Raw genomic sequence first — 27,328 nt, forward strand, 5'->3', positions numbered from 1 at the left:
CCGGGGGCCGCTGTTCGATGACACTAGGCCATTAAGGTCTTGTCAGCTGGTTTTCATGAAAAAAGGGGAATGGTAGTCGTCTTCTCCCATGTGATCCTGTCCGCCCCCAGGGTCTGGATCGGCTGCCGTTCCCTGGGCACATGGGAGCGGGCCACTGCCAGGGAATTCTGACTCCACCAGAATCATCACAAGTTGCAGAGCATCTTTTTGGCCAGTCTTGGATGTGGTTGGCTACATGGAAACCCCAGTATTACCCCCCCCCCCTACCCCCCAGATGGTTTTGTAGGATATTTTAATCGGATGATAACTAGTTTGGCAGAATTTGCCACCATCCCAAATCTGGTACGCACAATTTTCATTTATTTAAGGTTTTTTGTGAACCTGGTGCACCCAATTTAACAATATTGATAACTCCCTCCCCTTTTGGAACCAGGAACCCACAGGGTTCCACAGAAGGTCTATTTATTAATAGAAATCAGCCACTTATGCATCTTAACTTCCAATGTTAGATGGGAACTACAAGATCAATACACTGGTCGCATCACTTTTCTAAGTTTACTTGATTGTGGTATGTGGCCGTGGTAAGTCAGGAGGCAGACCAGTATTGTCATTTTACTCTTATTTAAATAATAAAAATGCCTAACCTATGGGGTTCCCTCCCTAACTACGGTGCTAGTCTGTAGTGCAGTCCAAAAGTAAATGGTCAGTCGTCCATCCAAATATAAGCTATTCTGCCCCTACCGCTATGCAAAAACAGCAAAGCCAGGAGATTGACTCCCTTCTCCTGGGAAAGCTTCTTCTGACCAACAAAAGTCTAAGAGAACAATTCCGGTTTTAATATGTAATTCCCATATATTGTTGAGCAATATGTTCAAGGAACTGATGTAGTGTCTGTGCAGGACTTTTCCCAGTCACTTTCCTCTACTTGTTTTCTGGTTCGGCCTCTCCTTTAGCCTTCTGAGCATCTGAAATACTGGGCAAAAGTCTCTTCAGTGTGTCTGAAATCCTCTGTTCCATGTTATACTAGGGAGAATGACTCCCTCTTGGTATTCTTCTAATTCTTAATTTTGTTTCTTCACTTCTGGTGTATTAGACAATCTCGGACTCACTTTCTTCTATGTGACCTTGCTTGCTCTCTAGCCACTTACTGGGAGGAGTAGGCAGAGTTCCAGGGTACTCGTCACTCCTATTTGGACGAGTAGGCTTGCTGCACTTTCTATTGCAGTGATCCCTCACGGGTCTCTGCATCCTTCACCGGGTTTGGCGTTGCTGGGCCTTCCCACGACTTCCAAGCGACTTTGTTTAGGTTCCGGTCCTGCTTCTGTGTCCAGGCTTCAATGGTAGCAGTGCAGTTGTTGGACCCTGCGGTCAACCCCTCCAGGGTCATGCCACTGCTCTCACCTCCTTCTTGGGGATTCCTTCCCTTGGTCTCTGGCGAGCAGCACTTTTTTAGTTCTCACGACTTGTTTTGTCGTTCCCAGAGCCGTGCCACAACTTGGCTGGTTTGCAGCTTGTGGTCTCCTTTCCTGTCTGACTCTTAAGAGGAGGCCTTCCTCTCACAGGTTGCTGGGTCCTCGCCAGCGGAGGGTTGTAGTCCCTCCTCTGATGGTGGTTCTGCATCCTATGTTCACTCCTTTTACGTCACAGTATTGGGTGTGATCATTATTACTCTTCCACTCTTCTTCTACTTGTGCAGGGTTTTCAAGCGGAAGCTTGAATTCTGTGCAACAATAACACACAGTGGTCTGTGTTGGGGAGAATTCTCATTCAATGGCTAATTTCCCTTACCTAGTGAGTCCCCCAGCAGCTTTGCTGGATTATTCCACTTGGTAAGAGTGTGAGCTTTTCCCCCCACTCTTACCCATGTTTTGCCATGTGTATTTAATCTGTTTTTGTGATTGTGGACTCTGGAATACACCACTTCAGTAGCCCCATTCTTTTGTGTTACACAGCACCTTCAGTGCAGTGACACAGGGTTGTCCTTTAGACTTCCCACCAACTCCATTTCTGGGGCTGACTACTGTCCACCAGACCAGGGTAAAGTTGCCATTAACTTTACATAGTCATTTAACCACAGATCCAGTACCCTCCATCTTACATGGAGTATTGGAAAGGGTTACTTAGCCTTTTTATCTGTACCTCCTAGAGTCTGGTTTTGCTCTTAACATTTAGACTTGGCTGGTGGCAGTGGTATCTACCCTAACTTTTCTACCGCGTTTATACTATATAAATGTGGTACTGTTTTAGGCTATTATATTAGCCTCCAACATAAACCCGCTTGACCAAATACTTTCTTTTAGCTCCGGTCGGGTTTATTCACCATTTCTTTTTGTTACAGTCCTTCCGTTTTAGTTTGTGCGGCAAACCAGGTTTGCCTTCTTTGTTCACTGTGTTTTGGCGGGCTTCTGCCAAGAAGCCCTCGTCTAGGTGGGCTGAATGTGAGGGAGGGATGGATGTAGTCACCCTCTGCACAGGGTATCCCAGGAAACCAAAGTCTCACTCAGCCATGATTGGCTGAGGTGGTTGTCCGGGCTGGACAACCCCCCCCTGCTGCATGATTGACAGCCAGGCTGTGTGAATGGGGGATTTTCGCATAAAAGGCAGGACTCTTGGGCTGGAAGTCAGTTGCCACTGGAAATACAAGGAACCGAGAGAAGCGGAGAAGACAGCTGCTGCAACTATCCCGTCCCAGTGAAGCCCTGCTGCAGTCCTGAGCTATCTACCCTTCGACGACTAGAGAAGATCCAGTCCGGAGTCTTCTTCCCTTGAGCCTGGTGGGGTCAACCAGCTCATCTGCCACAGGATCCTCTTCGTGGTCGAAATCGCTGCACACTGCTGTAGTGGTCCAGATAGCCATCTGAAGAGCCTCTCCTGTTTTTTAAGGAGCGCACCTGTTCACCGTCGCTGCTGCTGGCTTCATCTCTACGTAGTGCAGACCCCTCCAGACGTCGTCCTTCTCGTCACCACGACCGAAGCACCAGGAACCGGGGGTCTGCAGGAAACTACCAGGAACAACTGCCGTGGAACCAGCTTCTTCCTTGAATAAGGTACTGTGTTCTGCTTCGATGAGCTAGGGTGAATCCCTTTGCTCTTCATCCAAGGCTTTCCCTTGTCTTCCCTCCTTCTTATAACTTTTGCTTCCTCTGACAATATCCAAGTACTCCTGGCAATGTTGAATCTTGAACTGTCCGACTGTGTGATCCTCGACAACAGGAACCCGGTTCCACTTGACACTGGCCCCGGCCTATTGACGCTTGTATTTCTATCAACAAGCGTTCTCTGATTCTGTCTGCCTTGACAAAAGTATTGCCTATGATTTTTGCTCCAACTCTCTCTGGTTAACTCTGGTGCGAAGTGTGTTTTTGCCCCGGTAACATTTCATGCCGCGGATACGTTTGGTAAGACCGAACTGTCATTACTGTCAAAGTGACCGCATATGTATTCCCGGTAACGTCTTTTGTTTCACAACACAGGCCTGTTAAAACCCAGGGTACTTACATTGAGTTATACTGTACCAAGTTAATTGGTTGTGTGTAGTGTATTTTACGTGTGGTTTTGAATTAATAGTAGTGTTGTGTTTTATAACAGATGGTTTAAAAATAAATGTATTTATATTTTTTACCTGAAACCTTGAGTCAGTGTTTGTTTGAGTCACAGTAATTGTGGTCCCTTTGTGTAATCTCTGCTACCGCTCATATACTCTTGAGAGAAGCCTGGCTGCTCCGCTACTGCCAACACTTTAACATAGTAGTACAGGCTTGTACCAAAGGTGAACTTGTATTACCACTTGTCTTAATTGTGTGTAGTGTTCCCTAAGGGCACTGCACAGGATTCTGCCTCAGTCTGACTTGGTGGTGTTGGAGAAAGCAGTGTAATGGAGATCTTCTATGGAGCGGAGTGCCTGTCCCTCGGGGAATCTCTCCCTGTGGGGTCTAGTTTACCGCTACCCCTAGGGGGATTATTGCATAGCCGGTTTGCCTCCCTAGCCTCACATGGAAAGGCTCCTCCTGGGGAGTGACCGAATCCCGCGAATCATTCCAACTTTTAAAACGTGCACATTTGATTTATCCTGTGCATGTATTCACCATACATTGAACAGTGCATGAAGGCTTGGGATGAGATTGTTGGGTTCCTTCGCCACACCCCTATGCATTGGACATGTCAATTTCAAAGTGTTTGAAAAACATTCCTGCCTGTAAATCATGAAAATACATGTTGGCCATATTTCCTTCCCTGCCATTCCCATGAAAAGCATACTTTTCTCATTTTCAAGGGACCTCTTAAAGGCGGAAAAATGGTTAGCGGTTAATTACCCTTGCCATGGTTCTGCGCCTAGAACGGAACTCTGCTTGGTAATGTAACCTTTAAAATTATTGCAATTCACGTTATTCTATGTATACACAAAGTGAAGTATCCTTTTGACCCCCAGAATACTACTTCTGTGTTTGATCATTACACAGAGAAGGAGGTAGGGGATCTCCCAGTATACACACCGTAGGCTTTATGCTACGTTTGAATTCCAGAAGCACATACACTTGTAAAAAGAAATGCATTACTTTCCCAGTATGGCTAGTCAATTTACCTCCCTCTCAGTACTTACACTAATACAAAGGGATGGCATTTAATCTATTCCCCTTTAGAGTATCTCTCCCCTCAAGGATTATTTGTCACCCTTTCACAGAACTTCATTGGTTGCCAACACAGCAGAGTAGCTAGAGTGCCTTTATGACCTGGCTCCTATCTAGTGTGCAAGATCTGCCCTTACTGCCCAGTTTTATCTGTTCTCTCAACGGCTCATAATCTATTGGCAGGTCCTTCCTCCCGCTTCGCACATCGTGGGGGACATGTGTTTCTCTTTGGTCCCTGTGCTTGGACTTCACCGTCTCGTGACCTTTGGAAACTTGATCCTTTCTTATTCAGGAAGAAGCTCACCTCTTCCTTATACTCTGCAATAAAATGGTTTACTTGCCCTCCACCCCCTTTTCCTTCACTTTTTAATAAAACTGTGCCTAGATACAGTTTTTCTGTTTGGTTTTAACTCGAGGATTTAGTGCATTACAAATAAACAAAAAATCAATCATTATTCTCCAGCATGGGGTCTGGCATGGATTCACATGCTCATGAATATTCCCCCGTCGTTGGGAATCCTTGGTAAAGTAAAAAATCAGTTGCAGTTTCGTTTCTTAAGTGTCTTTCTCAGCAGTAACCAATCACTGGTCTCTGGGTCATACTGCCCCCAGCCAATGATTGCCCTGTCCCTAAGCCCCTCCCCTGGCAGCCATACTCAGATGTTTACCGCACGTTCAAGTGTTGGGAGTCCTCGTGCTATAGCTCTCAAGCTTTTACTGTCATGATGCCTACCCCCGGAGCACCAGGCCAGGCCCAGCACCCCCGGGAGCAAGCATCATGCCCCTAGGTAAAAGCCCAGCGGCCCCTTTTAGGGGCTCTTTGGACTCTGTCCTGGCGCCGTTGGCGCCAGGCTCATGTTGGACATCAGTCCTGGCGCCATAGGCGCCAGGCTCATATAGGAAGGTGTTTTGTGCACTTACCTGATGCAGACCATGCTGCAAGATTCAGGCCTTTCTGAGACCTGAAAGGGACTTTTTTTCATCTGGACTATTTTTTCAACGGGACTATTTTGCCACTCGGGCGTGGCCGGGGAAGGATACTTACCTGGAGCTACTTTGGGGGCTATTTAAGCCACGCCCAGACAGTAGCTCACGCTTCGCGTTGTTCTGCATCCAAGCAGCTGAACGCTCACCGTGTCTGCTCCTGCATCTGGTCTCCAGCCACGCCCGCCTCGATCCTGGAACATCTAAGGAAAGAAGAGAAGAGAAAGGTGAAAACCAAGAATTTTATCAAACTTCTTACCTGCATCCGGAACCTTCACGCCAGCGTTCCTGAGAAAAGACTTTCATTTAAAAGCACTGCGTTGCTCGCTGCAGCGCCGCGCTTCACTTATCTGTCCTCGGGAGTTCTTCTGGCTCCACCGCGACTGTCTGCACCGATCGCCACATCTCTGCGCCTAGGGGAGAGAAGAAGAGACAAAAGGTGAGCAGAAGGAACATATGAGGAAAGCCCAATTTTCCGCCATAACACTTACCGGTCTTCTGTTGGTGGACCATTCCTCATTTCGGGTCGGCGCCGCTTCGATGGCAGGTACCGCACCCCAGCCCCTACTGGGAAAAGACAAAAGACATTACTGGAGGAATTTAAAGACATTAAGAGGGATCGCCCCCATCGCTAACTCACCTGAGTTTACCATCGGCAATTCAATCCCTCAACGCATCGCCTTCATTCTGCACCTGAAATAAAGGACAGATCACAGGTTAGGAAGGCAACAGAAAAGGAGGCTCAACACTTGAACTTTTGTAATCTTCATACTTACAGCGTTCCGCTCGGAAAAGTCAAGTGGATTTTGCCAGCGCCATTCTGAAAACCAGTGAAGTAACTGGACAAACACGCGCCCCTGCACCAGAAGCAGGATGGAGAGTTCATACTTTCAAACCATAAGGTGAGCTTCAACCAGGGATTTCGGAGGAAGTTAGAGAAGAACGAAGTGGGAAGAGGGGAGCAAGCACACTATTCTGCAGACTGTTAATCCCCTTTCTCATCTGCAGAAGGATATTCCTACGGGCCAGACAAGCAAGATTTGAGGGTCCTGTTCAGTCGGTGCTCCGAGTTCTGCGCATCACGCTCTAAGAGGCCACAGCAACCCCGACTAGACCAGCGCCTCCGTGGGAGTCAGGTGAGCGTTACATTTACTGCATTTTGCGATTATTTATTTATTTTTTAAATATATATATATTTTTTTTTCTCCAGAGTTTAATCTCATTTTTTTGGTCAATCGAGCCTCAAGCTCCACCGTTTCTATTTCCGATCAACGGGGACCCGTTTCGGAATTGTCTATGCCCCTCAAGGGCGAAGTTGTGGTCGAGTTACGCTTTTGGAGGATTCCAGAAGACCTTAAGGTCAAAGGAAACTCGACGCCCGCATCCAAGCTGTTCAGGAATTGCCCTGGATGCGGGTTGCAGAATGTATTCAAGGAGGACGCATTCTAGATGCCTCTACTGCCTGCACGAAGACAAAACGCACGTGGAGAAGGACTTTGTTTTGCAAGAACTTGTCAGAACGGACCATGAGGGGAACGGACCATGAGGGATCGGCGTATCTGCCTCACCAACTGGCTGGAAGGAGGTGAGAAGAAGAGGTCCGAGTCGTCTTCTAAGTCCTTTGAGGGCGCTCCGGTGACAGGGGCCCAACAAAAGGCTAAGCACTGCGAGTCCGTGGACAACTGGAGCGCTGAACGGTCGGGCTCCTCGGCTGCCAGGCAGGGCGCGCTTTCACCAACGCCATCAACCACGAGCCAACGCTCTGGCTCAGGAAAGAGGAAGTCTGAGAACCCGGGTAAGCTTCTGGAGAAGCCCCAGCCGATCCCGATGGAAACAGCCGAGGGGGGAGCAAGGCGGTGACCTCCTCCCCCAAGATGAAGGCCTCAAGCGCGTCTAAAGTCGTGAAGGCCCTGATCCACCCGGCTAAGGCCTCGATCGAGGGAGTCATGGTGGCCCTGGCGAAGCCTGTGGAGGCTACCCAAGGGGAGACTACCACGGGGCCTAGAGTTTCCCTGCCAACGTGGAGGGAATCCCCTTTATAGCCCATTGATGAGACCCCTCTGAGAACCCCGGTGGAAAAAGGGGGGGGGGGCGATGGCTATCACGGACATGGATTCAGCCTTCGAGGAGGTGCTGGCTGGGGTCGTGAAAGTCCTCAAGTTCGAGGAGGTCCAGTCCCACGGGAGGGATCCCGTCGAAGCGGATGAAGAGAGCGACTTTAGCGCCGACGAGGCTCCCGTTGAGGCAGAGGATTCCACTCCCCAACCGTTGCGCCCGTCGTAGCTGGTGCCCGAGACTCGGGACAACTCTGGAGCCATCTTGATGGCGATCCAGGCCTTATGTGTGGAGATAAGTACCAGGTTGCCCTTACCCCCAACGGAAGATCCAGTGGAGCCTGGCCTGTCGGGGAGCCCTCCGAACAAGCGGAGAAGAGTTCATCCCCCCCGCCCTTCCATCCTGCGCGGCCCTCGCAGCCTTCATTCCCTTCCCCTGATCCCAGGGAGGACACGGGAATGGAGACGGCCAAGACGGGGATGGATGACGATGGCGGTGACGACGGGGGGGTCCCTCCATTACCACCACCTCCTCGGGCTTCCCCGCCCGACAAAATTGGCTCTTTCCACGCCATGATTGCCAGGGCATCCGAGCTCTTCTCGCTCTGCCCCGAAGAACAGAAGGAAGGCTTCCTTTATTAACGGCGTGAGGCCAAAGGAAGACGGTCCTATCGGTCCCGTTACTTAACATCTGGGAAGAGGGACTGTCGCTCCTGAAGAACCCGTCCACGACCCCCGCCAAGAGAGACCAGTACGAGAAGTAGTACCGGATCCTGGATTCCGCCCCTTTGTGCCTTAGGGCACAAGCGACCCCGGATTCGGTTGTCTCGGCGTCGGCCAAGAAGGCGGCAGGAGCGACTGTTTCAACTTCAACCTCTGCACCGGACGGCGAGGGGAAGAAACTAGACGCCATGGGACGGCGGGTTAGCTCGTCGGCGGCAACAATTAAAGCGCCCAACGCCCTAGCGATTGTGGCCCGGTACGACGGGGAGCTTTGGTTTAAGATCGCTCCACTGCTGGACTTCCTTTCGGACGACAAGAGGGCGGAGGCCCTGGAGATCCTGCAGGAAGGTGAATTGGCGTCGGACCACATCATAACGGTGGCCACTGACATTGCTGACACTAGTTTCCGCCAGTTGGGCAACTGCGTTTGTCTTTGGCGGAGGTGGCTCAAGGTGACAGATTTCTGCCAGGACGTGCAAACCGAGTTTTGGACATGCCCTTTGAAGGGAACAACCTCTTCGGCAAGACAGCGGATGAGTCGCTGCATGCCATGAAGGCCGACACGGAGACGGCTCAGGCCTTGAGAGTTTTACAGCAACGACGGATGCCCTTTTGGAACTCCAAAGGATTCGGCTACGGCTCCTCGACGTATCGCCAGGTGGCCCGCTCCTCGTCGCAGGAGGCCTACAGAGGACGCGGCAAGTCAGGAGGATCTTGCCGGCAGCAAGGCCGCCGCCAAGCAGGACTGAACCGCCCGTAGCGTCGGGCCTCTACCTGAGCACCCCGGTGGGAGGCAGGCTGGCGAGGTTCGTCAGTGTGTGGGAGTCCATATCCACCGACCGATGGGTGCTGGATGCCCTGGCCCGCGGGCACACTACAGTTTCTAAAGTGCCCCCGCATTCCACCCGTGGCCAGGAAGGAAAACCACATCCCTCAACTGCTACTGGAAGTAAGGGCGATTCTGAAGAAAGGAGCCATCGAGCTCGTCCCAAAGAGGCTCCGGGGCTCAAGTATACTCACGATACTTCCTGGTAAGAAAGAAGACCGGCGGTTGGCGACCCATCTTGGACCTTCGTCGTAGTACATCGAGGCACAGAAGTTTCGGACGGTCACCCTCCAGCACGTGCTGGGGGACCTGGAGGAAGGCGACTTCCTGTCGTTGCTGGACTTGGAGGATGCCTACTTTCACATCCCCATTCTAAAAGCACATCGAAAGTTCCTAAGATTCGTAGTCCAAGGGCGGCACTACCAGTTCAAGGCCCTTCACTTCGGATTGAAGTCAGCGCCCAGGGTGTTCACCAGGTGCCTAGCACCGGTGGCGGCGCGGCTGCGCGTGCAGGGGATTCACGTCCACCCCTACCTGAACGATTGGCTCATCCGAGCAAAGGCAAGGGATCTCGCCGTCGAGCACACAGCGAAGACGGTCCATCTGCTCACCGATCTGGGATTCTCCATCAACTTCACCAAATCCAACCTGGTTCCGTCACAGGCCGCACTGTTTCTGGGAGCCAGGCTCGACACAGTGGCGCAACTGGCCTCTACGTCGGCGGAAAGGACGAAGGCCATCCTGGGCACGGTGCAGCGGCTGTTGGCCATGGACGTGGCCAAGGTGAGGTCCATCAAGTCCCTCCTAGGCATGATGTCCTCATGCATCTACCTAGTGCGCCTGTGCAGGTTGCGGATGCGTCCACTGCAAGAGTTCCTCGACACCCGTTGGATGCAAGCGGCGGGCAGCTTCGAAAGACAGGATCTCGCTCAACGAGACCTTCCGCCAAGCAATCTGGTGGTGGGGCACCCGCGTGCATCTGACAGCGGGCACAGACTTGCTGACGCATCACGAGACGGTGACGACGGATGCCTCCCTGGAGGGGTGGGGAGCGCATACCGGAGAGCTCCACGCAAGAGGCCTGTGGCTCCCGGAGGAGAGGTCACCACATATCAACATCCTGGAGCTCCGAGCCGTGTTCTGGGTCCTTCCTTCTGTCTCAAGGGCAAGGTGGCAAGGATCTTCACCGACAACACCACCACGATGTTCTACATCCGGAAGCAGGGAGGCACCAGATCACCAGCCCTATCCAAGGAGGCCCAGGATCTGTGGCACTGGGCCGTCGCCCAAGGGATGTTTCTGGTTCCCTTCCACCTGGCAGGAATAAAGAACTCCATCGCCGACTCACTCAGCAGGTAGCTGTGCTCGTGCCACGAGTGGGAACTGCGGCAGGATCAAGTGGATCGGCTGTTACAGCGATGGGGCAATCCCCAAATCAACCTATTTGTGATGGCAATGAACACCAAGTGCCGGAGGTTCGCCAGCAGGTTTCCCCAGCCGGGGAGCATGGGAGATGCCTGCTCATTCCCCTGGGACGGCCTGTTCCTATATGCGTTCCCACCGTTGCTACTGCGACTCATCAACCAACTCGAGCAGTCCCGGTGCAGGATGATCCTCGTCGCACCGGTGTGGCCGAGACAGATCTGATTCCCGGACCTTCTGGACTTGTCAGCGTCCCCCCAGTCAAGCTGCTGACGGACGTGGATCTCTTTGCCAGAGAAGGAGGCGCCATCCTCCATCACGACCCAGAGTCGCTGAACTTGCAGGTCTGACTTAGAGTTTGGAGGGTACGATATCCCGAGGACTGCAAGGAGGTGCTTGCAAAGGCCAGTGCATCCTCAACTCTCGTGCTATGGACACAAATGGAAGAGGTTTTCTGTCTGGTGCCGGGCACAGAAGATTAACCCTCTGCGGATTACGGCCCCTCAAGTGCTGCCGTACTTGCTATCGCTGGCCAGGGCAGGGCTGACCCATGCCTCCATCAAGATCCGTCTGGCAGCTATCTCCCGCTACACCAGAACTCTGGGGCGCTCATCCCTGTGGTCCCATCGCCTGGTGAAAGAATTCATGAAGGGACTGTTCTGATCGTTCCGCTGGTGAAGGCTCCGGCCCCTGGTGTTGGAGCTCAATGTGGTGCTGACCAGGATCATGGGGCCGCCATTCGAGCCTCTGCATTCTGCACCATTGAAGTTCCTGTTGTGGAAGACAGCATTTCTTGTGGCCATCACCTCCGCACGCTGAGTGGGAGAGATCCAGGCCCTTTCCTGTAAACCTCCATACCTGACTTTCCACGAGACGAGGGTGGTGCTGAGGACGCACCCCTCCTTCATGCCCAGGGTGCCGTCGGACTTCCATCTCAACGAGCCCTTGGTGTTATCAGTTTTCTTCCCGTCGCCTTCATCGCCGGCCGAGAGGACTTTGCACTCGCTGGATGTAGCTAGAGCGGTGAAGTTCTACGTGGACCGCACAAAGAGTTTTCTGAAGACATCACAGCTGTTTGTGAACTTTGGACCTGTGACCCAAGGGAAGGCCCTCTCGAAGGCTTCCATTTCCAGCTGGCTCTCCGGCTGCATCATGCACTGTCACTGGTTGGCAAACCGACCGTTGCCCGGCCGTCCGAGAGCCCATTTGACCAGAGCGATCGCTGCCACCACGGCGTTCCTATCTGATGTGCACCTGCTGGACATCCACAGGGCTGCTACGTGGAGGTCGACTCACCTTCACAAGATTCTACTGCGTCGACCTGGATTCCAGGCAGGAGTCCAGAGTCAGCCAAGCAGTGCTGCGCAACCTGTTCGCCTGAAGGTGGGCCTGGTGAGGAGGTAAGAGATGCTTAATGTTGAGTTGATGATATGCTTAATGTTGAGCCTTGCCACCTACCGTGGTTGTGCATGTGTACTGATATGTATTCTTGTATTCATGAGCATGTGAATCCATGCCAGACCCCATGCTGGAGAAGGAACAAGTTACGTACCTGTAACTGTTGGTCTCCAGCATGGTTCTGGCATGGATTCACATGCAAACCCTCCCTCCTTCCCCTCTGCGGCTCTTCACTTGGTCCTACTGCCACTTTACGTGCTACCAAATCTGAGGATGGCTGCCAGGGGAGGGGCTTGTGGAGAGGGCAGACATTGGCTGGGGGCAGTATGACCCAGAGACCAGTGATTGGTTACTACTAAGAATGACCGTTCGGAAACGATACTGCGACTGATTTTTTTTTTTTCTTTTTTCTTTACCGAGGATTCCCAGCCTGACAGGGAATTTTCACGAGCATATGAATCCATGCCAGACCCATGCTGGAGAACAGTTACAGGTAAGTAACTTGTTCCTTTCCCCTTATTTACTTGCATATGAATTTCTTTTCACTAGTCTCCCAGACATGTGAGCCCCCCACAGCCCCCTGAAGGTCTGATTCAACTTGCCCTCTCTAGGAACAGGTGGACATCAGTCATCGAGATGGATGGATCCGCTTTCCTTCAGTCTGGTTCCCTTATTTTTGCTTTGAGCATGCCTGGAATGTCTGTCTCTTCTACTGATCCGGGTATTTACCCCAGGTAGGCCTCTTTCAGTGTACTGTTAATCTATAATGGGTCCAAAAGGAAAGTAATCTATTCCAGTCTCCTTTCTGTTATCAATTCTTCTTGCTCTCTTCAGTTGGTGAGTGAGCTAGTGAATTTCCAGAATATCTGGGTTTAGACTTTTAAAGATCAGAAACTACTCCCTTTTAGAAGTGTTTATAATTTCTCTAATCTAATTGGTCAATGTATGGGATTGGACGGGGTTCCAAAAGTGACATCACACTAGACCACCCCCTCTACTCATTGGGCATGTTAATGAAGACTGCAGTCTAATGGGAGTAACCTCTAAACAGAGTTACGGTCCCATTCGGTTTGATGTCAATTTGAATAATTCTACATTAAACAATTGTAGTTTTCTGGAACAGAATGTTCCTCACATGTGATCAAGTTACTAATTTATTCTTCAAATTACTCTTAGTTTAGACAAATCAATGTGATTTTCCTCTGTACAGTTTAGAATTGCACATTTTGGCTTTTTCTTACTTTGAGATGGAAGAATCATTTTTGTAACAGGCTTGCTGGCATAGACTGAGATATATAAATCACTGGCACATGCTGTTTCTGCATGAAGATATCCACATTTGCCTAATTTACATAATCTCACAAAAATACTGCTTTACGTTCAGCTGATGGCGTTTTCACCCTGAGAATTGGCTTACAACTAAGTCCTTGGGACCTTTCGTTCAGAAGTTATAAGGGAAAATATGATTACCACGTGCAGTTTTTCATTTCTGTTCTACTGTACAGAATAGTAAATGGCATCTCGAGTTCCTCTGGATGGCAATAGAACATCTGGTATCCTTTGCATCTGAGTACTTGTCATTTATGACCCCAGAGAAAGCATGTTGCCATAGTGTAATGTCGTTGGAAGTACAGAGTTAGCCGGGACATTGTGGTTCAGTCCCATCCCCTTAAGTGATCCCAGGACCTGGCAGCCTTTTATGTCAGACATCCAGTCTCCATATGTGCCACAGTGCCTCCTCCTGACTGGGGTTTAATTATTTGAGACAGGACTGCTATAGGGGCCTACTTGTATTTATTCAAAGCTCTGAGACAGATGAAAGTTGTAAATGAGCACCATTTGTTTGCTCTGCAGGGCCTGGTTCCCAGAGAACCAATTGGCTTCAAAGCGAATTTGTACACTTTTCTCATGGGGAAAGTCGCCCCCCCCCCTTTCCTCTTGCTTGGGGAGGGAAAGCACCTTCACAATTCAGGCTCAAAGCTGCTGTCATTCACCAAAGCAGTCTTTGAAAGTGTTTGTTTTCCCTGTATTTCTTTTAGTTCCACAAAATGGCAACTTTTTTGCAGTCAAACTCCCATCAAAGATATGTCTTCACTACCTCTGTCTTTATTCAAAGCTGATTTTCAGTCCTGTATAGTTAAACTGACACTGTGCAAGGCCCACTTCTGTTTTTTTCATTTTCGTACAAACTGTTGTGCTTTTATTCCCAGCTTGGACGGTTTTTCCATTGAACGTTTGGATACTTTCGGTTAACTGGGAAGAGTTCTTCTTGTGCCTTGACATATTTTTTTTTTACTTATGCTCGTGTTATAGATGGGCTGCTAGCATCGCACATTTTCCTCGCATGTGTAATTTTTCAGATGCTAGGTGCAGGCTCAGTCATTGAAAGAAGTATGTACCGATTTGGCTACCTCTGACATAGGGGGCAGATGGCACCTTCTATGTGGCCAGTCTTTACATCAGTGAGTTTATAAGGGTGACTCAATTCTAGGATGTATAGTGGCAAAATCCCAGGCTGCCATAATATTTGGTGCCTTAATCTCCCGGAGTAATGGCCATGAGTACGTATTGCTCTTAAACCATAGGTTAAGGCCAAAGACATGTGTGGATGAGTCTAGAGGCTCATGTGACTTGAGGTGACTCTCAGTTGGAATCTTTCAGTCTTTGCTGACCTGTAAGGGACAGTTTTTCCAGTATCCGTGCTTTTAAGGTTGTAAATATTGTATGAATAGCACTGGCCACATTCGAGGACCATTGATTTTATTGCCACACAATCTTCTTTTCTAATTACAAAAAAGGTAGCAGGCGCCCCTCTCTCGAAAGAACAAGGCATGATAACCTGTTCAGTGGTTATTAACCACATTGAGAGTTTGCAGCCATTGCTTTTTGCTCACTGTACCTTCACAGATGGGAAATATCCATTTGCATATCAGTCTTTGTCCCGCCCACAAGGGCAGTCCCGCACCGAAATGCTATGGCAATTCCTCTCTGAACAAGAGTACCACCAGCAACCCCATTCAATTTTTTCTTTTAATTAGCAGACTTCCTGGCCTAAGGTGTCCCTTTCCCTACTAAGAGCCTGCATCTGTGCCGCCAGGTCGTCCCTCTGCCTTTTAAGGGCCCCAGCTCTCTGGTGCTCCTGATCAAACTCTGCCTGGGTATCCAGGTCTTTCAGAATCCGTTTGTTGCCCTCTGCCTTCTCCCTATCTAGGTGGCATTGCAGGGTAACTACCTGCTCTGCGCATGCCCTATTGAAGTCCAGTTGTTGCTCCAGCTTTTTCTGGCTCTGCAGTAGGGCGTCCAAACCTTCTTGGTACTCCTTCTGCAAGGCCAGAAATCTGGTATCCTGGTCAGACTTTTCCTGTTGCAGGATACCCATATCCTTTTTTATTTTAATGCTATACTGCCTACTATCATTTTCTGACTCCTGGCTCCTCTGCAGCCTCTGCTCGGAAGAGACCAGGTCAGATTGGGCCTTCTCTAATGCCATCAGTTGCCTATTTGCCAGATCTTGGCCTTCAGCACATTTGTCCTGTATGGCTCCCATATATAAATATAAATATGCCGCTACCCTGGCAATCTTGTTGTGCTCATCCTTGGCCTTAGGGGCCATATATAGTTCACTCAGGGCCACATGTAAGGGACCCTGATCTCTCCATATAGCTGACCCAGTTACAGTGACCTGTTGCGCGATTGCCTGCAACCACACATTTTGGTCCTGTTCAGTCCACTCACCTCTCACAAATAGTTTATGTAAGAGGTGCTCTCTAACTATTTTGATATCTACCAAGGTCGTCCTTCCTGACTTGCAGAAGTTAGTATTTTATTTTGCAAAACAGACCGTTTCCTTAGAGCGTTCCTTTGAGGAGTGTTTTTAAAGTGTAATACATGGTGGTGATCCAACAGGATTTATGTATCCTATCAGTTAGCACACTGTATCAAGCTGCACAAGTGGTAGATATAATCCAGATGTCCCGGCTCGAGCCCCCCACTCTGTTAAGGGGCTTCAATTCAGCACTCCAACTAAGACAATGCCTGGTCTGGGATGGCCAAGGGAAGCCCTTATTTATATATTTTATGACAAGTTATAATCTGGATGATAAACCCTTATATAACGCCCCTCTCTTTGAATCTCCCTGACCTCACTGAGCCAAGAAGTAGGTTTGTTTTGTAAAATCTTTTAATTGTCTTAGTTGGAGTGCTGAATTGAAGCCCCTTAACAAGCGCAAGCAAGAAATTAGAATGTAGATCAGTGCAGTCTGGAACTCTGGTTCTCCGGAGTTTAACTGCAGCACCTAACCACTAGGCCAAAGACAGTACAATGATTTAACATCACCAAATTTCATATTTATCTTGAAGACTGTGAGCTCCAAAAAAAAAACAGGAAGCAGAAAACACTTTCACAAATCACATGCTGCAAGACACTTATGGTTAAAACTAAGAACTACAGCATTCCGTGCTGGGCAGCATATGCCATGCAGGCCGGACAGAAGGCATACCCATCCAAAGCAGGGTGTGGCAGTATTAATTGGTGGGCCCAATCAAACCCCAAAGACGGTCCTTCCTGGCTCCAAAACTTGGAATCTCATAGGTACCATCATATATGGCCTTCCTCTTCGTAGTTGGCCTTCCTCTTCATAGTGTTCACTGAAAGGCAGAGAGTTCACAAAATGGCTAAAGGAATGGCACAACATTGGTGCATAAGGGCACAGGCATCCAAACTGAGCATAGCAACCACCAACAAATATGTAAGAGGGTGTGTGCACGGCACTCTTTGGAAAACTGCATGGGTACAGGGTGATTGTGAGTAGGGGCCTGCGGGGGGAGTGGGACACTAGCCCCTGAAATGTGGAGGTAGAAAACCACCACAAACTAGTGAAGTGCCACAGGAGAATGGTGGCCACAGGCGAAGTGCAGCAACATCAAAAGTCGCAACCTCTAGGACAAAATATTTCACTGTAAATCCAGATGCTGAAAAGCACAACCCCAAACACTTTGCCAATAATCTGTCAGCCGCTAAAGTAGGAAGAGCCACACAATGGCCGAACAAAGGGGAAACCAGTTGCTGTAAAGTCTGTGCCAAAGCAGGACCTCGAGCCAGACACAGGGGGTGAGGAGGCTACGGGGGGGGGGGGGAGGGAAGGGAAGGAAGGGAGGGAGGGAGAATCTCCTCCAAACATAGCACTGAAGCACACATCAGGCAAAAGGGGACCCTCGTCGCACTTTTCCACAACCAAACATTTGACATTATTCATGGAATGGCAGTCGGTAGCTATATATATCTCTGCAGCTAAGACACTCTCATTGTCCTCCACACAGTGTGGCCAGGAAAGCCATTGGAATACCCAGAGCAGGAAGAGGATGCAGAGTATGGTCAGGCCGGAATCTACAATGTCGCTAATGAAGAAAAAATTAATTTATGACAGGAACAATCGTACAAACCAACATTAGTGAATGTAGATCTATTGATTGGGGGGAGGAGGTGGGGGGGACAGGAGTAAAGGAAGAAGGGGAAGGAAACCTCTAATGGAGGGGTGGGAGTTGTTCTGCCTCTCGCAGTATCACCCAGAACAAAGACATTCTATCAAGATGTAACCGAGAAGGGCATTCTCACAAGTGGATAATCCTTCCGAGCTTAATTTATGAAGATGTGAATGAATCACAATTATCCAGTGGCCTCTCCTGTAAACGCAGACCCCCCCCCCCCCAACCTTCAGATTGCCCCAGTGAGGCCCGGTGAACTGATGGGGCATTGCTCAAAAATGCTGCAGCACAGTTTCAGATTAATATTATACAAGACCCCATTGAGGATACATCAGAGGAGGTAAAACCTCTGGCACAGTAAGTTCCTCTTCTGGTGTCTGTGTAAAGGCAACTAACAGTTCCTTGGATGCACCAGCCACGGTGCACACTGTCAACACTCTCCTTAAAGAACTAGGCATTCACCACCTGCCCACTTCTAGTAAGTGGGCTTTCAACCTGATGGTAGTTACCACAGCTTGTTGGCTATGTGGCATACCCAACCGAGTAAACAACCTGTCATTATGGAGGGGGGGAAGATGGCAACCATGCTGGTGTACATAGAAATATACTCCACTTTTTAGTACTAAAAACGTACAAATGCAGCCAGTTTTGGAACTACAAACTAATTTGTCGTAATTCAGGTGACTCCCCTGCCCCCCTTTTACAAGAGGTAAGTCTGCTTCTCACAGTGGCCGATAAATGGCCATGTTAGACATCGGGTGCACACTTTAATATTTCCATGTTCCTTAAATATCCATATCCTCTCCAGTTCAAGGTGTGCAACAGCCATTACCAGTTTAAAGTATTGCCTTTTGGGATAACCTCAGCAGCAAGTATATTGACAATTGTACTACTATTGGTGCCACTTAGCAAAGACCGGGTTATGCATGTTCATCTGGAAAACTAGCTCATAACAGGAAACCGCACCCGACAAGTACTTTTAGCACACACCGCAAACAACCAACCCGCTTCATTGGGGATGTTAAATTAATGTACCCAAGTCCAGTCTGGCAGCTGCTCAATAAAATATCTTAATCCTAGGAAAGTAATGGCTTTTCGGGCAGTAGTTTGCCTCATCAGCTATTTAACAGTGAGAAACGTTATGTCCCTTGGGCCTGATGGCAATGTGCATTTACTTGCAACATGAGGCCACTTCAAGAATGGTGTAATGCAAAATGGCCCCAAGCAACAAATGACTGGGAGAATCTAGTGGTCATATCGAAAGAAGTTGTGAAAGTTCTGCATTGGTGCAGCGTAACAAACCTGTTTGACTGTTCACAAGTCCTCCATTGCAGATATCTGTTGGGTAGATTTCAGTTGTATGCTTAATCCCCTCTCCTAGTGAGATCCCCAGCTCTTTTTGCTGGACTTCTGGACCTCTCCTGAATGAGTGGAGGCCCCCTCCACCCTCCTCATTCGTTTAGCTTCTTTATTTGTACTTATTTATTTCATTCTTATTTGCTCTAACATTGGAACTCTGTCCTTTGTTTTACCTTTATTTTATGGAGTCTTGCTTTCCTCCCTATCTCTTAAAGGCATCTGTGTTTCACTTTTGCAGCACATAGCCCCCTTTGTGCAGTGTTGCTGAGTGCACTTTGGGTTATCCTTTTATATTCTTTCATTCTCCTTAAATTACTGTTCTTGTGGAAAGCAGGATACTTGCAAGTTTAGCACACCCCACCTTAGGTGCAGTGCTGAGGGAATACTAGTTTCCCCCTTCTCTCTGGTCCTGTAACCTATTGGTTGCAGTGACAACCCTATAGTTATGGTTGGTGGCAGTGGATGTGTTCTACCGACATTTGTGCAATTTTCCACTGTAGGCTGTATTCACAGCTGCAGGTATGCACAGGTGGGCCACCTATGTTCTAGCATAGTGGCTCGTACCTTTTTTTTATTTCTTTTTTTTTCTTTTTTTTTTTTTATTCCTGATTGGACAGCCACCCACCTCTTTCTGTAAACTGCAGGCAGAGTTTTCAGAGGAAGTAATGGGAAATTCTGATGCAAGGTGAGGTTCCTGAGGAAGAAGACAAGTTGACCACTGGAACAGAATATCTGAAGACTACCAGGGACACCGGCAGACCCTTCCAGTAACTGAAGAGACCACTGCTGTCCTGACCCGGTTTTCTAATTGATGGAGGAGTTCCAAAGAGGACGACTCCTTCCCTTTGGCTGGTGGGACGAACTAGCCATAAGGCGAACTGCAGAACGAGCCATCCCCTGATGTGCTGTGACCCTTCAGGGCTGCAAATCGCCAATGCCAGGGGACCTCTCACCCAATTGCAGTGCATAGCCTTCCAGTGCATAAATCCTTCCAGAACTTTGAGCTCCAGTTGGACCGCCAGAGGCAGGATTCCACCCCCTCCTCCCCTCAAAGCCCCCTAGCAGAGTGCAGGACTGCAGAATCGAGGTGAATCGCCCGGGTGATACACCGTTCACTGTTGGAGCTTGTAAAAGGGCGCCAAAACCACAGACCGATGTGGTAAACTGAAGAATTCCTTGCAGAGGGTTCCTTTCTCACAACTGATGCAGCGACATCCCTTCCAGAGTCCCTCCTTTCGTCACCAGACCAAGGAAACGGGAGACTGGATACATTGCTTTTGCACCGGAAAGAATCCAGTGGAATTTTCGTCAATACGCCGAAGGTACTGTGAGGCTCATGATAGTACTCAAGCCAAATTGTCGCTCCTTTGTCAATGGAGTGCTATATCCAGAGGTTGGGTGTTAACCCAAACCCATTGCCCTACCCAACAGCTTGTGCTTCCGTAGGGAGTCCTTTTCAAGGTCCCTATTAACATTTTTTTTATTCCACGAAAGCGCAACTGGGTTCGTTGTACTTACCTACAGCTCACATCCTCATCGAAAGAAAAGCCTGACTGCTCTGATATTCTACCAAACCTGCTTATTAAGCGTTGGGGGGCCTGTACACCAAAGGATAGTTTTACTCTCACCTTCTGGTAGACTTTAGGCAAACTCCCTTAATAATGACCATCACAGTGAAGTGCATTCTAGTTTGGGGGGAGTACTATAGTAGGACCTCTGTGTCCAAGGAAAATGGTGTGCTCGGGAGGCACAATTGCACATCAATGAGCGAACCAATACGGCATTCCAACGAGGGCTATTCTGCTTCCAAACACTGCTAGGCGAGTGTTCCCATAAATGAAGACCCCACAGTGATGTTTATAGGTTGGGCACGCACTCCTTGATATGGTCAAGTAGCAAAAGGGATTTGCAAGTGGTGCATAAAGAGTTGTCTGGCTAATGAGCAAATCTGTTCCTCAATCCTCCTATTTGGGAGGCTCATGCTTGCCATTATTTGAATCCCTTCACAGATGGTCTTTTAAACATCTAAAGTATAAGATGGCTTTCCTAATGGCATAACCAATCAATTGAATCCCCATCTTTCTTTAAAAAAAAAAGCCTGTGACCTGGTAAGAAACGTCCTTGCGCACAACTGACACCATAGACAAACAAAGGGGGGGCTGTATCAATTCAAGATGCCTTCAGGAAGTCTGGCTGTTCCTGTGTTTACAAGTCTATTGATTAGGAATTCAGGCCATCAGCAGATGAACTTCCGGTAGAGGTACTAGTTAGTTTAGGGACTACTGGCCTGCCCTCCTGTCAAATGTACTATTGTGGAATGTAAAATACGTTTTCTACTGCTTATATTTTCTATTTAAACAGTCCACTTAATCACTTGAGTCTGGCTAGCTACCCAGTTTGAATACTACTGGTCTACTAGAAATACGAGTTAACATACTGCCCCAAAATCAATGTCGAAAATAGTAAATTAGACCCAAGGTGAACACATCCTGTATTTTATAAACCTACCGAGGATCTAATTAAGCGTTCAATACTAAGTTGTGGCAACTAGTTCTCCACGTCATTTTGTTCACTTTGGGGTCTCATTGGTCAAATGGGTCCACACCTCATCCTTGTGAGGTTCTTGCGTATAGAAGGTCAGTGTGTCTAGATTTGTAAATTTTCTGGCAATGGTTTGTGTGTGTGTGCTTAATGGTCAGCTTGTGGCAACAGCACCATAATGAGGTTATGACTTTTGCACCATACAGACCCTGTGTTCAAAGGCAAGGAGTGTGCAGTTAGGCTGTTTGTGTGTCAAACGTGATTGAGAAAATGTGAAGTGACTGGTTCTGTTATGCTTATGGTGGAAAATAATTTCAACCATGTTGGCCTAATGACATTGTTTACTGAATTTTTCACCACCTAGATATTCCTCTGATGGCCTTGCCCCCATGCCATGCCATCTGCCAGTTCTATGTGCTGAATGGAGAACTGTCCTGCCAGCTATACCAGCGGTCCGGCGACATGGGATTGGGAGTACCTTTCAACATTGCCAGCTATGCACTGCTCACCTACATGATTGCCCACGTCACTGGCCTTAAGGTATGAATCCCTCCTACTCGCTAGACTTTGTTATGGCCATTTGCAGTTTTCAGGCTGGTGCAAATTGTGGCTGCACTTACATTTGATGATCTGCTTTATGATGGACAATCTGCTTACCTCTTTGGCATACACTTTGATTTCCTTTACGGATGCCTGAAAAGCAGTTTTCTTTACTGCATAGCGTGAAGAAAATGTATGAAATGTGTGATAAGACCCCTTTATCATTTATCAAATGTGCAGGGAATTGCAATTTTTTTTAATTTAATTTTAACGTTTTGTAATATGGAACTTGATGACACAGGCTGTCTACTCCAGAGCCATCTTAAGGATTTGTGCATTCACGGCACATGCATATTTGAAGCGACTTTATTTGTTTTTGTTATAAATTACCTGGTACAAATCTAAGTCCCACTTGGAGGTAAGACTTTAGTAAGCTATCACAGTGGTTTGTAGATTCCCAACTCTTAGTATCAAGAACTTTCGTACAGTGGCAGAGCAGTCTAGCTTATAACGGGAAGATGTGAGCTGTATGCAAGTACACTGAACCTAGGTAGTAATGCACATCAAACACTTACACATACATTAACATGTATTATATTTACACAAGTCACTTTTGAACACTTAATAACACAATACATCAAAACACATAGGCATACTTTTGAATACTTCAAAGGCCACTGCTTAGTTGCTGAACAGTTGCAATTGTGAGTTTGACATTCTAACGTATTATCGGTAATGCGCATTCACAAAGTAATAGGGTAATTGAAATAAGTTGGCAAAGCCATTAAAAATAGTGATCTTTAGGAAGGAAAACAGTTGGTTAGTGTTATACTAGAAGACCTTACGGTTCTAAAGGCCGTTTCTTCACACAGCAAGGCAGGTCCAAAACGCAACCCTAGCTAAAAGGCAGTTCGGAGAGCCTTACAGTCTTGAAAAGCAGCAGAAGTCAAAAGTTCCTGTCGCTGCTTTCTAGTCTCTAGGATCAAAGATGCGAGAAGATAAAACCAATGTTGGAGACCCAGTTAAAGGACTCCCTAAAGGGACACAAGCAGCGGCTTGGGTCGGAGTTAAAAGAGGGTTTCCCTGGACACCTCTGTGCACTCCAACGCTCTGGAGCGTCTTTTTGGATTAAGGTAAGCACTACCTTTCCCCCCTACAGTACCTTTTTGGTTTGAAGAAATGTTTGTGGCTGGATTCTCCTCGATGTGGCAGCACAGGACCCGACCCCTGGATTCCTTGGTTTGAAGGCAGGAATATCTATCTCGAGGGAGGACCTCTGGCACGGCTTTCATTGATTTCTCTGGTCACTGCAGTTTAGGCGCCTTGTCTGCAGCACCAATAAAGGATGCGATTCGCCCAGTCAATCTTAGGTTCCTGCGGACCTGCACTCTGAGAGGACTTGGATGAGTTGGATTGTGTCTCTGGAGTGTCCTTGAGAGCTCAGCAAAGACTTGGACGAATTCTGCCTTTCCACGATGATGCACTTGAAATGGGTCACCGGTCTCCTGGTATTGGGGTTCAGCAGCTCTGGAAATTCAGAAATCCTCGGGAGATGGCTCAAATTAAAGTTAGTCTTGGGACCGTTTTTTTCCACCATTCCAAGGGAAGGAGTCCTCTTCAAAGTTCCTCCGTCGCTTGAAAAATGAAGTCGGGATAGTAGTAGTCTCTTCAATGTTGCAAAGGGTCTGCAGGCGTCTCTTGTCATCTTCGGTTACTTCAGTTTCCAGTGGTCAACTTGCTTTTCACTCAAGGAGCTCCTCCTCATATACAGTTCCGGCACAGACTCCTCTGCAATCTCTCAGCAGTTTACAGAAAGGGGCGTATGGCTGTCCAATTAGGACAGCCAGACCCCCAGTGGCAGCTGTTCCCATTTAGACACTCTGCCAGCCAGAGGGTTGGAAAACTCCTCCCCCCCCACTTCCTGCGTGCCCAGTCACTCTGGAGCCTAGGTGGGGACACCCAAGTGTTCCCTCCAAAGGCAAAAAATGCACACAAACCTCCCCCTCCTAGACTGGTAGAAGAGCTAACCAAGAACCATGCTAGAAATGGCGAAAAAAATGAATCCCTCAAGTTAGTACTTGGGTGCCCCTATTGTTCACTACCGGGGCTATGGACATAGCATGCGGTAGAAAAATTGAATAATAGTTGGTACAACATGCCCACTGCCACCAGCCATAACTAGATTGTCTATTTGACTAAAAAGTCACAGGAGCAGAGAGAAGGGGGATACTAAGTATTCTCTTGGCACTCCACTTAAGGTGGTGTGTGCCAATCTCTCGGAATATAACGTTTTAGGAGAGCTACTAAAGAACTGTAGTTACTCTAGGATAAAGAAAATAAATCTCTAAGAAGGACCCAAAGGGTCCCCATCAAAACTGCCCATAAGGAGTTGTGGGCTGCAGTAGCAAGATGCCTCAAAGAGGTATCTTGATGCCTCAAAGAGGTATGGAGGAAAGTAGCCTCTATTGGGACAGGTAAAACACAGAGAATAGACTTCCAAAAGACAAAGCCCATCAAATTGAATGAGTGGAAAAAGGCTCCAATCATTCAGGATTTCAGAAAAAGGTCCAGCAACTTGCTTGGGGCATCTCGCTAGGAGGGGGATGAAGCATGATGTGATATGGCATTTATAACGCGCCTATACACAAGTGTTTCAATGATCTATCTCCCTAACAGCAAGTACATCCAAAGACACAATGCAATTCAACAGCCACTAACCTTTGTTTTAGGCCATTGGCAGGAACGCATATTCTAGCCTTATATTTGAGGCTTTAAAAAAAAAAAAAGAAATGTTTAATCCCACCTCTGATCACCATATGGTATTTCGTCAGTTGAGTGACTGCCAAGTATTTTGAGCTTCTATGCTCTCAAAGGGAGATTACTCCTGTTGGTGTAGATCTTGGAACCTAAATGCTTTCCTGGTGAACTTGATATGCTCCCCCTTTGCGACATCAAGTTTCCCACCCAGAAAACCTGTTTATGTTCATGCTAATTATTTGATAAATAGGTGAGCTGTAGATCGCCTTGGCCAGGGAACCCTATACTGCATTTCACATTCTTGGAACCCATCTTTCTTTTCTGCTGAAAGTGGTGTCCTTTTCATATCAATAAATACATCTTTTTGTTTTTTCCTCAATTAGTCATCTGAGGCAGAGATGTTTCTATATCCCAGTAGCTATATAGAGGGTTTTGTATTTGAAAGAAGCTCTTGTCCATGGACGTACGCTTCGGCAATTTCCTTGAACCACACACCAAATTCAGACTATCCTCATTGCATTGGTATACATCCTCTATGCTGTAAGAGAAAAGGCTTCATTGGCACTCCCAACAACAAATGCCTCTAGATGTCATCTGTGTAGACCGCATGCTTTTTGGAAACTGCTGGTCCTGGCACTGACAATACCATTTTGGGCTACATTTTCTGATGATCTGGCACTTGTGCTGTTGGTTGGCCAACTGCTACAGAAACTGCCATCCTCCCTAAAATGACTTTTGTGAAATGTACCCCTGGCATCTGGAGGAAGGTAGGCAGACCAGTCCATTGGGTGCAATTTAATCAATGTAATCCTGTACCTGTTGGCCAATGCACCACTTCATACAGACCACCCCCTAGTCTCTTGGCTTGGGAGACATTCCCTGGCCGAGTCGTAGTGGGCTGTGGAAACTGCTGCACTTGTATGGGGGAGAGATTGTGTGAGAGGTAGCTCTGGCGTGCACACAAGTTTCAATGTTCCTGTGCTTTGTAAAAACCTGTACTATTAACACCTGTGGTATAGATATGCCAGCAGTCTCTACTTGCACCACATTATTGCAGCATGACCTGCTACATGAAACCAACGGAAAAGGGAATGGGTCTGGTGGTCTGGCCCAAGTCCTCATTTCAAACTCTGGAGGACTGAGCGCATGTGATACATCTGCCCGAAATGAGGCTTTTTGCAGAAATTACTGATCAGGTGCTTAATCTGTGTAAAATGTAATTGCCATCTTTACTGAGCTGGTGGGGAGATTGTGTTCCATTGTCACGTTTTGGCAAAGCTGTCGTTTTTATTTTTTTGTGTAGAAAATTGCTAAATTATTCATTAAAAATTTAACGTACAGTCACGGACATCATGCCTTTGTAAATGGGACATGCGAAATATCCAGCATAGTAGTCCAAAACCTTCATGACCTTCTCTCACCCTATCTTTGTCTCCCCCACAAGTATAGTGCCCATTGGCAACTGTTTCTCAAACATAATACACCAGAAGAACCCTCTCCAATTCCTTAAGCAGTCCGATCTAGAGTCCTTTTCCAAAAGTCCCACCCCTCCATTGAGATGGCCAGGTCCTGTTATAGACCTCCACTTCACTTGTTTTCTTTATGCAGTATTTCCATCCTTTCTTGTATAGTTCGTCCCAAAGGGCAACCACTCCAGGTCGATATTACGTGGCAGTTCCCTAAGTAGGAACGTTAACTTCTCCATTGGGGCAAAAATCACAGGTGACTTTACCACTTCCCTTTTTGTGGACAACCTCTTCCCCCTTCCACTTGTGTGCCAATGCCACTGTTGCTGCAAGAAGCTGGTTATGCGTCGTATGGTCCAAAGGATCTAGCATTTGCTCCTCACCATCCAACCCAAACAAAATCAACTATGGGTCTAGCACATGCTCGATATGGTCCAGGTCCTTTATCCAGGACAACACCTCGCTCCAGTATGTTTGTGCCTTCCCACAAGCTCACTGCATGTGCCAATTGGTGCCTTCGCCCCCTACATCCACGCCAACCTTGCTGGTGCCCGGGTACATGCAGGAAAGCCTAGCTGGAGTGCCACCGGTGCAAAAGTTTAAATGTGTGCCGCTGGTATTGGGACGCTGAAAGTCTTGGTCACCCCTCAGCTTATTTTCCTCCAGAGTCTGTCATAAGAGTCCCACGCCATGCCCTTCTGCCAGTACTTACGGGCCTTCAAAGGCTCCTGAGGGACTTCTGCCGCTAATAGTTCATAGAGGTTTGAGATCCTCCACTCATTTCCCTCCCCTCCCCTCCCACCCACAGTAGTAGTTAACAAGGCTTGCTTAAAGGGCATTGGGTCTCTTGCAAGTTGTAGGTATTGAAAGAGTGACAGTGGGCCAATGTTCAATAGCTCTTGTAAGCGAGCTAGGGGAGAAATTCCCCTTGTGCGCCTAACTGTCCTGCCTTTTCAAGTCCCCTTAGTACCATCCATGAAACTTAGACGGGTCAACTGGCTGGGGTGCCCATACACACATCTGTCTGTCTCTGTCTGTCTCTATGGACAACCACTTGGTATCTGCTTTCCTGCCACACATCCCACATGACTGCCAGTACAGGGTGATCCAGAATTCTTCGGGAGCCTATTGCGAGGGACCCACAGC

General features: G+C 48.1%; 1 protein-coding gene across 1 annotated transcript in view; it reads left to right on the plus strand.

Moving 5' to 3' along the window:
- The window catches only part of TYMS (thymidylate synthetase), a 214,681-nt gene that overhangs the window by 116,908 nt on the left and 70,445 nt on the right, over positions 1-27,328 (plus strand). Inside the window, exon 5 of the mRNA XM_069620874.1 lies at positions 21,784-21,959. Within this exon, the coding sequence (XP_069476975.1) occupies positions 21,784-21,959 (176 nt within the window). The remainder of the gene's footprint in view (positions 1-21,783; positions 21,960-27,328) is intronic.

The sequence above is a fragment of the Ambystoma mexicanum genome, chromosome 5q (assembly GCF_040938575.1).
Source record: "Ambystoma mexicanum isolate Mex_15411 chromosome 5q, UKY_AmexF1_1, whole genome shotgun sequence".
Classification (NCBI taxonomy): domain Eukaryota; kingdom Metazoa; phylum Chordata; class Amphibia; order Caudata; family Ambystomatidae; genus Ambystoma; species Ambystoma mexicanum.